Here is a 14,833-nt window from a genome sequence, read left to right on the forward strand (position 1 = left end):
ACGTCAATTGGCCGCAGCACTACGCTTCCTCGACGGATAGGGAGTCTTGACCAATCGACAAAAGCAATAGGGCCAGATCCTCTGGTAAAAGGAGAGTCTTTATCCTCTGAGGAGGCCTCTCCTACTTGGCTTCAATTGATTGGCTCTTTAGTTTATAAGCAGCTGGAAGAACCTCGCACAAAGGCTTATTAGTTTAGTTGGGTTGTAATAATAGCCCACATAGTTCGTTTCTCGCCAATCCTAGAGACCCTCTTACTGCACCATACTAAAATCCTTCGTGCTCCTTTAAAACACTGGCTCTAGCAAAGGGCGTGGTTGATGGGCTAGGTCTGTACTTTTAGCAGTAGGGAAGCTGAGGCAGGAGGACAATTAGATGGAGATCAACCCAGGATACAAGACCTTTTCTGAAAAACAAAACGAGGTCGGCGTAGTGGCACATATCTATAATTCTAGCCCCAAACAGTACCTCAATAAATTTTAAAAGCAATGTGGTGGTTTTAATGTCAGCACTTCGGAGGCAGGCAGCTCTCTGAGTTTTAAGTCAGCCTGTTCTATAAAAAATGAGTTCCAGCCAGCCCAGCCAGGTACATAGTGAGACCCTGTCCCAAAACTAATTAGATAATTTTTTTTTTTAGATAAAATTTTAAAACAAGTAAAAACAGCTGAGTATGGTGTACACCCTAGATCCCAGTACTCCCGAGGCTAAAGGCAGATTGAAAATTTGAAGCCAGCGAATGCTGCATAGCTAGACACCAGTCTAATAAATAAATAAATAAATAAATAACCAACCTACCCCCTCCACCCTCCACCCCCCTCTTCTCTGAACCCTAGTTCGGAATCAGCACCCCAGCTCTTAATGCACTCTATTGCCATTGCACTCTCTTGTCAACACACAGGTTTTGCAATCTCTCAGGGCCTGGGAGTATATACTCCTTACCACAGAGTATAAATACTATCTGGGGAGGGAGGCCACTGAGGTTCAAGAAAGTCAAGGACGACTGCAGAACATGCAGAAATGCAGTAGTGTCCAAGAGCAAGAAAATCAACCGTGTGCTGTGACTTAAGGGCCTTGTGCCCCAAAAGACAATTAATTGGCTTTCACTATAGTCAAAGGATGGTCAGTTGGCTCTGGGTGGCATCCTGACTCAATTCACCCTTCACCTCCTACCCATCAAGACTGACCTCTGAGAGATGTTTCTAGAAATGGAGTTACTCTGAGAAACATCTCCCCACCCCCAACCCCATTTTTGTTTTAATTTTTTTGAGACACAGCCCTGGCTATCCTGGAACTTACTACGTAGACCAGACTTGTCCTGGATCTTACTATGTAGGGCACCTGCCTCATCTTCCAAGTGCTGGGATTAAAGCCGGGTAGCACAAGTCCCCACCTTCTGAAGTATCAAGTACCACTCTTCCTGAAGGCCTGTTGAGATCGCTCTCCAGACCTAACTTTGTTCCTGTCACCTACAGATTCCTGGGGCTTTTGGCTGTGCTTTTAGATAATAAAGCTAGAGAGATGGCTCAGGTTAAGAGAGTGTGATTACTCTTCCAGAGAACACAGGTTAGATTCCTAGTAACCATGCCAGGTGGCTCCCAACCACCTATAACTATAGCTCAACACCTCTGTCCTCCAAGGGCACACACACACACACATACAACTTAAAATAAGCAATTCAAAGTTTTAATAATAACTTAAAAAGGACTAGGCCACTGCCTCCCCGGGGTTAATGTGGCCCTCTTTTCAGACTCATACCTCACGCTCTTACGGTAGATGGTGGGGTGGGTAAAGGGGAGGGACTGGGGATTTATGTGAGGAACTGGAGTTTAGTCCCCAGAATCTAACCTACCAAAAAGACAGTGGGAGGGAGGGGGGGGTTAGGGAGACAGGAAAGGCAGACAGAAGATGGATGTTGGAAATAGAGCATCTTACATAGCCAATACCCAACTAGTTCGCCGTGAGCTTTCCTCCCCATTCATCTATGTGTAGTGAGCAGATAAGACATAAACAGAAGATTTTACTCAACACACACAAGACAGGAAGGAAGGAAGAAAGGGATAGATGGAGGGAGGGAGGAGGGAGAGAGAGAGGAGGGAGGAGGGAAGTGCCCTGAGCAGACAGTGATTTGCTCATGGAACCGTTCTGGAACTAGACTGGTAGTAAGTAGATCAAGGTTCTCAGGACCAGCTTCCTGAGAGAAGGAGTTACTTAGAAACAAACAGTTCCAGCCATTCACCAAAAAGGATAACACAGAAGAGGAAGAAAAAAAAAGCCCTCCCCAAGGAGGGAGTCCACAGAGGCCAAAGTTCAAGCTCCTGGAAACAAGGAGGCTAAAGGTCACAAGACTCCAACACCGACGTCCCAAACTCCTCAAGGAAGGCTTCACAGTTAGGGGGATGGATCCAGCTCAAACAGGTTTCTAAATACAGTGGAAGAGACCTGAAAGACAAGAATGACAACGCTGAGAGAGAAAGACAGACAGAGCTCACATCCTCCCTTCCTTCTGCTCGTCAGCAGTCTCAGCCTCAGGACTCCAGTGCCCCCTCAGCCCCAAGCCGGCAACCCTCAGCTCACCCAGAGGCTTCTTCCTGCGGCACTTGACTTTGGGCCTCCTGCCAGAAAGCAGTGGCCTCATTCTTCCGATCCAATCTTTTCAGAGTCTGAAGCAGGTAAAAGGAACCATCTCTATTGCCTAGAGCCCCACCCCAAGGTACAAAGACTTAGAACCAGATAGAGCCTGGGGCATCATCAAGAAAAAAAAAAAGAAAGAGGAAGTACACACACACACACACACACACACACACACACACACACACACACAAAACCAGAACTAGATTATTTTTAACCAACCTCTCCCTGAGGCCACTGCTTGCCCAGAACTAGGTGTTCAACTGGCCCTGTTCCTACAAACGCCATCTCCACACAGCCCAGGCCTTTGGGTCTGCCGCCAGTAGGGAGCCCAGGCAGCTCTCGGAGCCTTGCATACGTGCTTGTCTGTCTATGCACATGGCACCACTAGGTATGTACAATACAACCCTGTTCCTCCTGGCTGGGAGTGCCATCTTTACCCTTCTGTCCAAGTTCACAGCCTGTACTGGACCTCCTCCTGTACACAGCCAATGTCATGAAAGCATACGTACCCGGGCACACCTGCACACTGAGGAGGAAGTCACTTAAGGCTTTGGTGTCCTGGCCACAGGCTACCCATTCCAGTCCACGACTAACCAGAGCAGCCGCTCGAAGCTGCCTCAGAGCCACGTCAGACCTGCACTTCTGCTCACAGTTGAAGCCTGCCGCTAGAGACCACCGCCTAAGTCAGCATCTTCCCATCACCCCAGTCACCAAATCCCCAGCCCCCATTCTCATATCCTCCCCAATTTGTTTTGTTTGTTTGTTTATTTACTTATTTATTTTCTGGTTGACTCAGAATTCACTATGTAAATCAGGATGGCTTCAAACTCAAGAGATCCCCCTACTGGATGTATTGGATTTAAAGGTATGTGCTAACATGCCCAGCATGTCCCCTTAAGTCTCCCAGTCTGATAGAATAGAAAGGGAACCACACACAATACTTTTCAGGAGTTAAGAAAAACTGACAATCTAAGAGTCAGGCACAGTGGCAAACACTTATATTGCTAGCACTTGGGTAGTAGGAGGAAGACAGGAATCCAAGGTCATCGTCCACAAAAATAGTAACCTTGAGGCCATCTTAGTCTATATGAGACCCAGTTAAAAAAAGGGGGGGGGGGCTGGAGAGATGGCTCAGTGGGTAAGAGCACCAACTGTTCTTCCAAAAGGTCATGAGTTCAAATCCTAGCACCCACATGGTGGCTCACAACCATCCGAAAAGAGAAAAGACATCTGATGCTTTCTTCTGGTGTCTGAAGACAGTTACAGTGTACTCAAATATAATAAATAAATAAACTTTAAAAAAAGAAAAAGAAAAGAAAAAAATGAATTAATTCACCTTGCTCTCTGTCCTCAGGCAGGGCCCGAAAGAGCAGCTCCAGGCACCTGAAGACGGATATAAATACAGGAATAAAAAACCAAGCTTGGAAACTAAGGTAGCCTCTAAGGATAAAGTAAACCAACCCAGGCCCCAGTCAGAAAATCATCCTTCTGCACCTCCCCACACTGTCTTCCTGGACTCACTGGCTAAATTCACTAAGTGCCTCTTTTGGGGTCTTGAGTTGTGACCAGGCCTGGCCCTGAAGCAGGTGGGTGGCAGCGACCCAGACTGGGCAATATGGCAGTTCTTTAGTTCTTTTTCTGGCATTTTCCCACAAGGAGGACATCTTGGGAAGCAGAGGTGAGGTACGGCTGAGTAGCTCCTCACACACAGTCAAAGCGTCCAAGGCTCGTCCTGCCTGGATCAACGCTGCTGCTGCCTCCAGAAACAACTCCGGCATACAGGGCCCTAGAGAGGTGGGTGGGGAGAACTGGGGTGGGAGGAGGGTACAGTGTCTTGAAGTGTCAGGAGTCACCATCCCTGAGCTCTTTACCCATGCAGAGAGAACTGGCTCCCCAGTCAGAACAAGTAAAGGAACAGGGGTGAGCCCCGCCCTCCCTCCTAAGGGACAGAGCCTTAGTCACACACCTACCCTTGGCTCTGAGCCATCCAGCAACAGCGCCAGCAGGTCCAAGTAATGTTCCACAGCACCTTCTGCCCTGGAGGGTCAGTCAGCCCGTGAGCCACATCAAGGCCCTGGCTCCCCAGAGAGGCTCCAAGGTGGACATTCTCTTGTCTAACGAGGGACGCCTGCGCTCTGAGGCAGGCGTAAAATGAGGGAGACAAGATCTGGGAGCTCCAACCTCAGCTCAGTACAGATCTATCGCATTTCAGGATGGATGGGGAAGGACATGGCCACATTTCAAAGACAAGAGGTTACTGTCTGAGTGAGGATTCCACTTCAGGTCTCGCTGTAAGGCTTATGGTGGGGACCTGTGTCTTGCCAATGCTTTATTCACTGGGATGAGGGCTGGGAACATGGTTGGCTGTATAAAGTGCTTGTCTTGCAGCCATGATGACCAGTGGCTAGGGCTCCAGTACCTTTGTAAAAACCTAGTACAGCAATTACAGCAATACACACTTTTTTGTTTTTGTGGTTGCCTTTTGGATTTTGATTTTCAGGACAGACTTTCTCTGTATAGCCTTAGCTGTCCTGGAACTTGCTCTGTAGATCAGGCTGGCCTCCAATTTAGAGATCAGCCTGTCTCTGTCTCCCGAGCTCTGGGATACACATTTAAAAAAAAAAAAAAAATTAAAAAAAACAAAAAAAACAACCTGATATGTTTATTCTATTTATGAGCACACTGTAGTTCTTCAGACACACCAGAAGAGGGCATCAGATCCCATTACAGATGGTCGTGAACCACCATGTGGTTGCTGGGAATTGAACTCAGGACCTCTAGAAGAGCAGTCAGTGCTCTTTAACTGCTGAGCCACCTCTCCAGGCCTAACACAACATTTGGGGTAAGGGAGGAGTCAGAATCAGGCAAATCACAAAGCTTTAACAGCCACCCAGTGTAGCCAAAACTACTGTGGTCCAGGTTCACTGTAAGACCCTGTCTCAAAAACTACAGTAGACAGCAGGAGAGGAAGACACCTAATGTTGACCTCTAGCTTCTATACACCCCAAAATAGCAGAATAGGAGAGTCCCCGTACCCCACTCCCACACTGCATGCATGCCCAAAATAAGTAAGAATCTAGAGAGAGAGAGAGAGAGAGAATCACATGTCCAGTGAAAGATCAAAAATGGAAAAGAGGCTCAGGTGAGCTGGGGTTGGTCTCACCTCCCAGTCTGTAGACACCGACTTGCTAGCAGGTGCTTGGCCTGGCTCTGTGTGCCACAGTGAAAAGGAGAGGCTGGATCAGGTTGTGGAAGTAGCAATTCTACTTCAATGAGAAGTTTGAATGTTTCAGAACTATGGGTGGCACTCAAGGCCTAAAAAAGAACAGAAAAAAACATAAATCTCCATGAACCACACACATCTGTATACAGCGGTCTTGACCGCTCATCACAACACAAGCACCTCCGCAGTCCTCCACAAGGGGTCTCCACCTGGATGCTACCTCAACCAGCAGCTCCAGGCTCTCCAGCTCTGCGGCTACGTCTCCTAGCTGCCGATAGACTCTGGAAGCCTCCAGAAGCGGAAGGGCACAGGTTGTTCCCGCTTTCAGAGCTTCAGTCAAGTACAACAGTGCTCTCTGTGGATTTCCCTATGTGAACGGAAAGATACGGGCCTCAGCTACCCTCACAAAGCATGATGCCCATGGTTCCCCCAATTCTTAGGGCTCTATCTTTACCATCTTACGGAGACACATCCCCAGTGCTGTGTACACTTGGACTAACACAGACGGCGGACACGGGCCTGAGGCTGCTTCATGCAGGCGGCTCTGTGCGTGGGGTAGGCGCCCTGCGATTAGCTCCTGGAAACCTGCAGGCAATCATGGTACAGGCTTAGGAAGAAGCTCATTAGGCAGGAAGCATGATGGGAAACACCACCACAGAATTGGAGGTACAGAGAGCATCAGACCAGAGGACCCCTTAGAGAAGGAAGGGATGATTTGGGTGCTAGATAGACCTTGGCGGCAGGCACATGCTGTCAGGAGGACATCCCTCAAACTCTCGGCATCCTGCAGAATCAGTGGAGTGTGTGGCCTCTCAGCTGGAGGACTCCAGGATTTTAGCAATAGTAGCAGATCCTCAGAGGTCTCAGTCTGGAGAGAGGAGGACAGGCAAGAGGCTCTAACCCTGTAAGCATCCCCTTCCTTGCTGGTCTATTCCATGCCGTCTTTGAGACCAAGAGTCCTTCTGATCACTGTTCCTCAATCATGAGAGAATGACAACCGGGGGGCAATGATATGGGCAGGAAGAAAACCACTCAAAGGTGCTAGTGGGAGCTCCCTGTCACTCAGACACCCAGGTGGACATGTCCGGGTTCCTATGACAAGACGGAGGCTGGGACGTAGTGCTAGCACAGTCCCCGGAGCTTTACCCCTACTTGGAGTCTTTAAGCCATTTTAAACATTGCCCCCAAGAAAATGCCCCAAAGTGGAGTTAAGCAGAGCAAGGTCACTCAGGAAGCCTATTGGGCTTTTTTGGTTGTTTGGGGTTTTTGTTATTATTTTGGGTTTTTGTGTGTATGTGTTTTGCTGTGTTTTGTTTGTTTGTTTGTAGATAGCCTTCCCAGAATATAATGATACTATAAGCATAGAATGGTGGAATAGGCTTGTTGTCCTAGTGACTCATACACTAGATGTGGTTCACACACACCTCTATTCTCAGCGTTGGAGAGGCAGCACCGGGAAGAGTGCAGTTGAGTTTTCAGCCTGGGTCTCCAGTAAGAGCCTATCTCCAAAACAATGTGGGAGGCCTGGCATGGTGGTGCACACCTCTAATCCCAGCACTTAAGAGATGGAGGTAGGTCTTTGTGAGTTTGAAGCCATCCTGGTCTAAGGCTACATTGTCTCAAAAAAAAAAAAAAAAAGTGTGTGTGTGAGCACGCACGTGAGCCTGTGTGTTGTGAAGTGGAATAGACTAGAGAAATGGCTCGGTGGTTAAAAACACTTATTTTTACAGAGGACCCAACTTTGGTTCTCAGCATCTACGGGTAGGGTGGCTCACAGCATGGTGGTGGCTCACAGCATGGTGGTGGCTCACAGTATGGTGGCTCTGTAACTCCAGTTCCAGGGGATCCAAACCCCTCTTCTGACTTCCATGGATACCAGGCACAAATGCGGTATATATTCAAGTCAAACACTCAAACACATAAAATTACATTAAAAACAAAACAGGAAGATGGGCAGGAAGGGAAGGTGGAAAAGGGAGAGTGCGCGCTTAGCATGAGATGTGGGGGTGGGGAGGCACAGGGACATTCATCTTCACTTCCCCAGTTACCTGGCTGCCATTTAGGGTCTGTAACAGCAAGGTGAGGTCCTCCAGGCGGTCAGCGCTCATCCAGAGGACAGCTTGAAGGCTGGCCACGCAGTGTAAGGCAGGCAGCAGCTCCGGCGGAAGGGAGGGAGCAGAGAGGACAGAGTGCCACAGCTCCTTGAGTCCCTGCTGTGGCCTGAGCTCCAGCTGATGCTGGGCCTCCAGCACTGTAGTGCACAAACACACAAACACACACACACACCCATCGTTCATCTCCCCACACTCTCTGGGTTTTCCTTTCTGAAAGAGGCCAAAGATTACAATAATACACCTGCCTAGTCTGGGGAACATAAACAGGGTTAGAAAAGGACATCTGTCTCCATGGACAGATGTTCCTCTCATCCCCAGCCACATCCCTAAATCCAAACTGAAACTACCAGGAGCAGAGGAGACCTTACCTCTTTCCAGGCCCCTTTGAAGATCTTGGGTAAGGTCTTCAGTGAAAGCTTGGACTAGGCTAACCCCCAGGATTATGTAATTACAGATGACAGTCAGCTCCAAGGGGAGAGCAGGAACAGCAGCAGGGAGTCCTGAAGTCACAGGGTGCTGGTCTCACACGTTGTCCCATGAAACACAGACCAATGGTTTCCAACCCAGAGACCAACCCTACGTCAACCAAGGCTTCAATAAGGAATTCATTTTTTGCTCAGACAACTTTGCAAAGTGCAGGAAGTTCTCTAAATCTCCTGAAAATCATCACCTCTTCAAATGTTTCTCTCTCTCTCTCTCTCTCTCTCTCTCTCTCTCTCTCTCTCTCTCTCTCTCTCTCTCGTGTGTGTGTGTGTGTGTGTGTGTGTGTGTGTGTGGTGTGTGTAAGACAAGAAGGAATTAAGCTACTGAAAGACACTCAGTGGATGCTGAGGAGGGGAACTGAGCCTTCTGGTCAGTCTTCCTTACCTTGCAGAGTGAGGAGGAGCTCCCTAAACCCTTCCAGCGTGTCTTGGGCGGATTGCTGTCGCCTCAGAGACCGACGAGAATCCCTAGTCAGCTGCTAAAATTAGGAAGGGAGGTATTAAGGATCAGTCCTTCTCCCTCTCAGAGACAAGGGAAGGACACACATTCCTGTCACTTCTGTTTCTAAGGACAGAGGTCAAGCTCTCTGCTCCTTCCCCTAGAACAGGGTGAGATCATTGCAAAACCGCTTTCTGGGATCTTGAGGATACAAGGGGAGAGATAGTCCCAGCAACCAATCACCTTAGCCTGTCTAACAAGCTGGTCATTCTTTTCCCTCCACAGGTCCAGACTACTGGTAAATGTTTTGGGGAGGGCTGGAACGATCTGGCTGGACATTGTCGCCGAGGCAGATCACCGTTATCCGAAGGGGTCTTCTCATGGGTGGAGGCTGGTCCCAACGATGTCTTCACCCTAACCGCAAGAAGCCACTTCTGCACCACACCGGCCGTCCCTCGGGTCGCGGCCGGGCTGGCTCTCCCTGGCCAGAAGCTCAACACTCGTCCCCGCCACCGCCCACCGCGCCTGTGGTTGGCCAGGCTGCAACACGCTCGGCCGCGGTTGGTTGTCTTCAAGAGACGGTTCCGCGGGAAACTGAAAAGAAACCCGGAACAACGAGGTGCGGGAGACCAGGGGCCAGCCACAGGCCAGGGACGAGCTGCTGGGTTTGCGGGGCCTCCGGGGAGCGGGCGCAGAGTACTGAGGCTAGTTTAGGAGGAGTGGGTCTTGGCATCAGTCTCCGGCTGCGCTCCGCCTTAAAACCAACGGCAGCCCAGGTTTCCCCCTCCGAGGCTGGAAGACGGACCGCGCGGTGTCTGCTGGGAGTTGTAGTACTGCAGAGAACGCCCAAGAAAAGATTCCTCATCCCTCATCCCCACCCCCACTCCCACCCAACCCCCAACCCCAGAAGAAAATGCCTCCCGAAAGCTAAGGACAGGAGACTGAAGCCCTTGGTAATCTCATCCTTTCTCTTTGAGCAAAGAACCCGGGGAAAGGAGAATATATATATATACTTGACACTATGTATGTAGCATCAACTCAAAACAATTCACAAAAGATATACAAAAACCCCAAATAGCCGCCTGACATGGGGTCCTGGGACCCGAACCTGAACATAGGCCTGGTCTGCACGAGCACTGTGTACTCTCAACGACGAGCCATCTGTACAGCCCAATGTTATTTTTGAGAGTTTCACTGTGTAATCCTGGCTGGCCTGGTACTGGCTTTGCAACCCCTGCCTGGTGGTAATCCTCCTGCCTCAGCCTCTCAAGTGCTAGAATTACATGTGTGCATCATCTTATCCGGCAGGCAATGAGAGTTTTGTTGTTTTTTTTTTTTTATTTTCATTTTTCTTTCTTTTTTTGGGGAGGTGTTGGGTGGGGTGGTGGTTGTTGTTTTCTTGTGGTTGATTTTTTGTATTTTCAAGACAGGGTTTCTCTGTATAGCTCTGGCTGTCCTGAAACTCACTCTGTACACCAGACTGGCCTCGAACTCAGAAATCTGCCTGCCTCTGCCTCCCAAGTGCTGGGATTAAAGGCGTGCGCCACCACTGCCAGGCGGTTATTATTTTCTTTTGCTTTTCCAGAGAGAGTATCTCTGTGTAGCCCTGATGTCCTGGAACTCCCTACACCAGGCTGGCTTCAAACTCACAGAGATCAGCCTGCCTCTGCCTCCCGAGTGCTGGGATTAAAGGTGTGCACTGCCTCGACCATACCTGGAAAAGTTCAACTTTTTTTTTTCATTTTTAAAAAAGATTCATTTAAAAAAAAAAGATTCATTTATGTACAGTGTTCTACCTACATGTATGCCTGCACATCAGAAGAGGGCATCAGAGCTCATTACAGATGTCGTGAACCACCATGTGGTTGCTCGGAATTGAACCCAGGGCTGCTGGAAAAGCAGCCAGTGCTCTTAAGCACTGAGCCATCTCTCCAGTTCCCTCATTTTTCATTCTTGTTGTTCATGAGAATTAATTGATTTGATGGCTGAAGGGGTGACTCAGCAGGTAAGAGTATTTGTTGCTCTTGGAAGGATATGGGTCTCATGGTGGGTTACGACCATCGCAGACTGCAATTTGATTTGAAGCCCTCTTTAAACCAGTGGTGGGGGTGCATGCCTCTAATTGCAGCAGGGTAATAAGCCTGGTAGACCAAAACCTGAGGCAGAAGGATCAACAATTCAAGGCCATCCTTGACCACATAAGACCCTGAAAACCACAAACCAAACAAAAACAATAATAAATAGATCTCTCCCTCCGGGCTGGAGAGATGACTCAGTGGTTAAGAGAACTGACTGCTCTTCCAGAGGTCCTGAGTTCAATTCCCAGCAACCACATGGTGGCTCACAGCCATCTGTAATGGGGTCTGATGCCCTCTTCTGGAATGTCTGAAGACAACTACAGTGTACTTATATATAATAAATAAATCTTTTAAAAAATCTCTCCCAAGAGAAAGATATCTGTTTATAAGAAAAATCAAATATGAATGTGTGTGTGTGTGTGTGTGTGTGTGTGTGTGTGTGTACAGTTCAGTGATAGAGTTCTTGGGTATTTGTTGTTTATTTTCTTTTGATTTTTGAAACAAGGTCTCACTGTGTACCCCCTTGGCTGTCCTGGAACTCCCTCTGTAGATCAGGCTAGCCTCAAATTCACAGAGCTCCACCTGCCTCTGCCTCCCATGTGCTCAAACGAAAGGCGTGCGCCACCACAATTGGCAGTGGCAGAAGGAAAAAAATAGGCATAGGATCTGGATGGACACTTATTTGATAAGCACAGGACAAATATTCCACAGGTCCTCAAGAAAATGTACAACTAAAGCACTTCACATCCCCTAGGATGACTGAATCAGAGACAAATAACAGGTGTTACACAGATGCAGAGAAGTAAAACCCACAGCTGGAGATGTGGCTCTGAGCCCTTAGGCTCAGGAAATGTCAGTGTCCTGTTGTAGGCCTATAATCCCAGCTCTCAAGAGCAGGATGAAGTATCTGGAGTTCAAGGTCATCTTTGGCTATTAAACCAGGTGGAGGCCAGCCTGGGCTACAGGTGACTTCACAAGACAGATTAGTGAGTCTTTAATTCATGGTTTGCTTTTGAGACAGGGTCTCCGTGAGCTCACAATGAATCTACCTCAGCCTCCCAGCTGCTGGGTTCACAACCATACCCACCTTCTATGGCAATCTTTTATTTTTTTTAAGTTTTTGCTTTAAATAATTATGTGTATCCTTAAATATTTCATTCATTTCCTGTGCATGGCGCTGGTTGCCATAAGGCCATTTTCATGTAAGTGCAGATGGCGCTTTGAGCACACTGCTCTACCCGACTCTCCCATCTCCTCTTTCTCACTCACTCCCTTCTCTTTGTTCCCTTTGCTTCTCTACTAAGTGAGTTGGCCTGAGGGTCACTTGTGCTCTAGCACAGCTCTGTGTGCGGCCCAATGCAAAATAATAAACTTACTTAAAACAACGTGAGATTGTTTCTGCATTTTCATAACTTGATTATATAGTTCTGAAGCATGAATTTTGTTGCAATATCAACAGACATGTCTGCAGATTTCAGTCCTATTTAAAAAGAAAACTGAATGCTTCGATTCACTCTGTAGTCTTAGGTGGTCTAGAACTTACTATGAAGACCAAGTGGCCTTCACTGCGAGACAGTCCTTTTTCATCCCCTTGGGCCAGGCTTGGTGGTACACACTTTTGATCCCAATATTCCATAGACAGAGGCAGGCTTATCTTTAAGAGTTCACTACCAGATTGGTCTTCACAGCAAGCTCCTGAATGCCTGTACGTGTGCATGCGTGTTCACATGCATATATTTGGAAGCCTAAGAAGGGAATCTATCACTCTGCTTTAGTTCTCTAGAGTAATAGTTCTCAACCTGTGGGGCGTGACCCTTTTGGTAAATCAAGTGACTCTTTTACAGGGCTTTCCCTGAGACCATCAGAAACCCAGATATTTAAATTACAATTCATAACAGTAGCAAAATTAGTTATGAGGTAGGTAGCAATGAAAATAATTTTATGGTTGGGGGATCAGCACACCATGAGGAACTGGATTAAAGGGTCAGTCGCATCGGTAAGGAGGCTGAGACCCACTGCCTTGGACCGTCTAGCTGATCCAGAGGCTGGCTATTTTGGCTGGATTGCTATAGGTAAGAAGAGAGTGCTTATCAGACAGTCTCTTTGAGAAGGTGAACTGTGCCAGAATTGACAGTTCTGATCTTCGCACATTATATTCTTTTTTTTTAATTTTTTTATTTGATATATTTTTTATTTTTTCAAATGATTTCCCCTTTTCTAGCCCCCCACTTCCCGAAAGTCCTGTAAGCCCCCTTCTCTCCCCCTGTCCTCCACCCACCCCGCACATTATATTCTAATGACAATTAAATCTACACTTTACTTGTTTTGTGTTTGTTTTTTTGGTCTTTGTGACCACTTTGTCTCCTCTGTAGTCGAAGGTGTTCTAGAACTTGCTGTGAAGACACAGTGAGTGGCCTTCACTGCGTGGCACGCAGCTCCTGCTCCTGCCTTCTCCTGTCTGCTGAAATTATACATTTATTTTTTGAAGATTTAATGTATTTATTTTTTGTATCATGTGTTTTCTGTCCACATGCCAGAAGAAGGCATTAGATCCCATTATAGAAATGGTTATGAAATGATTATGGTTGCTGGGAATTGAACTCAGGATCTCTGGAAGAACACCCAGTGTTCTTAACTGCTGAGTCATCTCTCCAGCCTCCCCCTGACCCCTTAAAAAAAAATACTTCTAAATGGTGATTTTTGTAGTCATGATAGTACATGCCTGTAATCTAGCACTCAGGATGGTAAGGTGATGAGACCAGGAGTTCCAGGGTATTCTGAGTTATATAATGAAGCCCTTCTATAAAACAACAAAAGAAAAGCTATCTTAATTGTTTGGTAACAGGATCTCACTATATAGACCTGGTTAGCCTGAAATTCACTTTACATACCAGGCTATCCTGGGACTTATCTTTTATTTATTTATTTGTTTGTTTGTTTGTTTGTTTATTGTATATGAGTACACTGTGCTGTCTTCAGACACACCAGAAGACGGCATCAGATTCCATTAGAGATGGTGTGAGCCACTATGTAGTTGCTGGGATTTGAACTCAGGACCTCTAGAAGAGCAGTCAGTGCTCTTAACTGCTGAGCCATCTCTCCAGCCCTCCCCCCTGATCCCCCAAACTTATTTTACAGATCAGACTATCCTGGAATTCAGAGGGACATCCTGCTTCCATCTCCTTGGTTCTAGGATTAAAGTTATCACACCTGGCCTTACTTCAACTTTTAAAAAGATTGACATAAAAGACTTTAGTCAAGAAAGTGTCTGTTAAAAGGTCTCATTTTATGCCCACAGCAGGCAAATACAGGTAGGAAACAGATTAGTGGGGGAAGCAGGGAAAGGGCACGACTGTCATCCCAGCACCTTAGGATGGAGACAGGAGGATCTGGAGTTCACAGCCAGCTTTAGCTCTGCAGGGCCCTTCCTCAAACAAGAAGCTACAGAGTACAGTTTCTTATGAGCTGATGGACTGACTGTAGGGATAATTACACAACTTTGTGAACACATAAAAACCGTTGAGTCATATACTTTTTGTTTTGTTTTGGTTTTGGTTTTAGAGACAGGGTTTCTTTGTGTAGCCCTGGCTGTCCTGGAACTCACTCTGTAGACCTGGCTGGCCTCGAACTCAGAAATCCACCTGCCTCTCCCTCCCAAGTGCTGGGATCACAGGCGTGCACCACCACTGCCCGGTTGAGTTATATACTTTTTAAAAGTATATATTTTAAAGCTGTGCCTCGGTTTGGCTGGCCTGAACCTCACTGCAGAGACTAGGTGGTCAGGAACCTCTCCAGATCTTCCCGTCATTGTCTCCCGAAAGTCACTGGCCTTTCCCATTAAGTCAGGTTTTTGCTTCTTTTTTTCTAA

The 14,833-nt window shown here is 47.4% G+C and overlaps 1 protein-coding gene across 7 annotated transcripts; it reads right to left on the reverse strand.

Moving 5' to 3' along the window:
• Positions 1-1,665: 1,665 nt before the first annotated feature.
• Positions 1,666-9,662, reverse strand: Fancg (FA complementation group G). Of its 7 annotated transcripts, none has more exons than XM_052176314.1 (14): positions 9,131-9,661; positions 8,834-8,927; positions 8,335-8,466; positions 7,901-8,103; positions 6,585-6,720; positions 6,307-6,437; positions 6,073-6,219; positions 5,793-5,944; positions 4,596-4,666; positions 4,151-4,415; positions 3,966-4,012; positions 3,139-3,294; positions 2,573-2,690; positions 1,666-2,437 (listed from the first exon to the last, which is right to left on the reverse strand). In XM_052176314.1, exons 1-14 carry the CDS (start codon positions 9,224-9,226, stop codon positions 2,329-2,331), a joined length of 1,857 nt encoding a protein of 618 aa, XP_052032274.1. In that variant the 5' UTR covers positions 9,227-9,661; the 3' UTR covers positions 1,666-2,328. The 7 variants fall into 7 exon arrangements, with proteins under 7 accessions (XP_052032274.1, XP_052032276.1, XP_052032275.1 ...); XM_052176316.1 differs by having other exon boundaries at positions 4,151-4,437; positions 4,600-4,666; positions 8,834-8,924; positions 9,246-9,660; XM_052176315.1 differs by having other exon boundaries at positions 4,151-4,437; positions 4,600-4,666; positions 9,246-9,660.
• Positions 9,663-14,833: the final 5,171 nt, after the last annotated feature.

The sequence above is a fragment of the Apodemus sylvaticus genome, chromosome 3 (genome assembly GCF_947179515.1).
Source record: "Apodemus sylvaticus chromosome 3, mApoSyl1.1, whole genome shotgun sequence".
NCBI lineage: Eukaryota > Metazoa > Chordata > Mammalia > Rodentia > Muridae > Apodemus > Apodemus sylvaticus.

Bases quoted from the DNA above. Each gene is read 5' to 3' on its own strand.
- Fancg (XM_052176312.1), bottom strand. From the start codon at position 9,226: ATGTCCAGCCAGATCGTTCCAGCCCTCCCCAAAACATTTACCAGTAGT. The intron at 6,220-6,306 runs GTAAAGATAGAG...CCGTTCACATAG, and splicing joins GGATGTGTCTCCGTAAGATG to GGAAATCCACAGAGAGCACT. The intron at 3,295-3,965 runs GTGAATTAATTC...GGTGGTCTCTAG, and splicing joins GCCTGAGGACAGAGAGCAAG to CGGCAGGCTTCAACTGTGAG.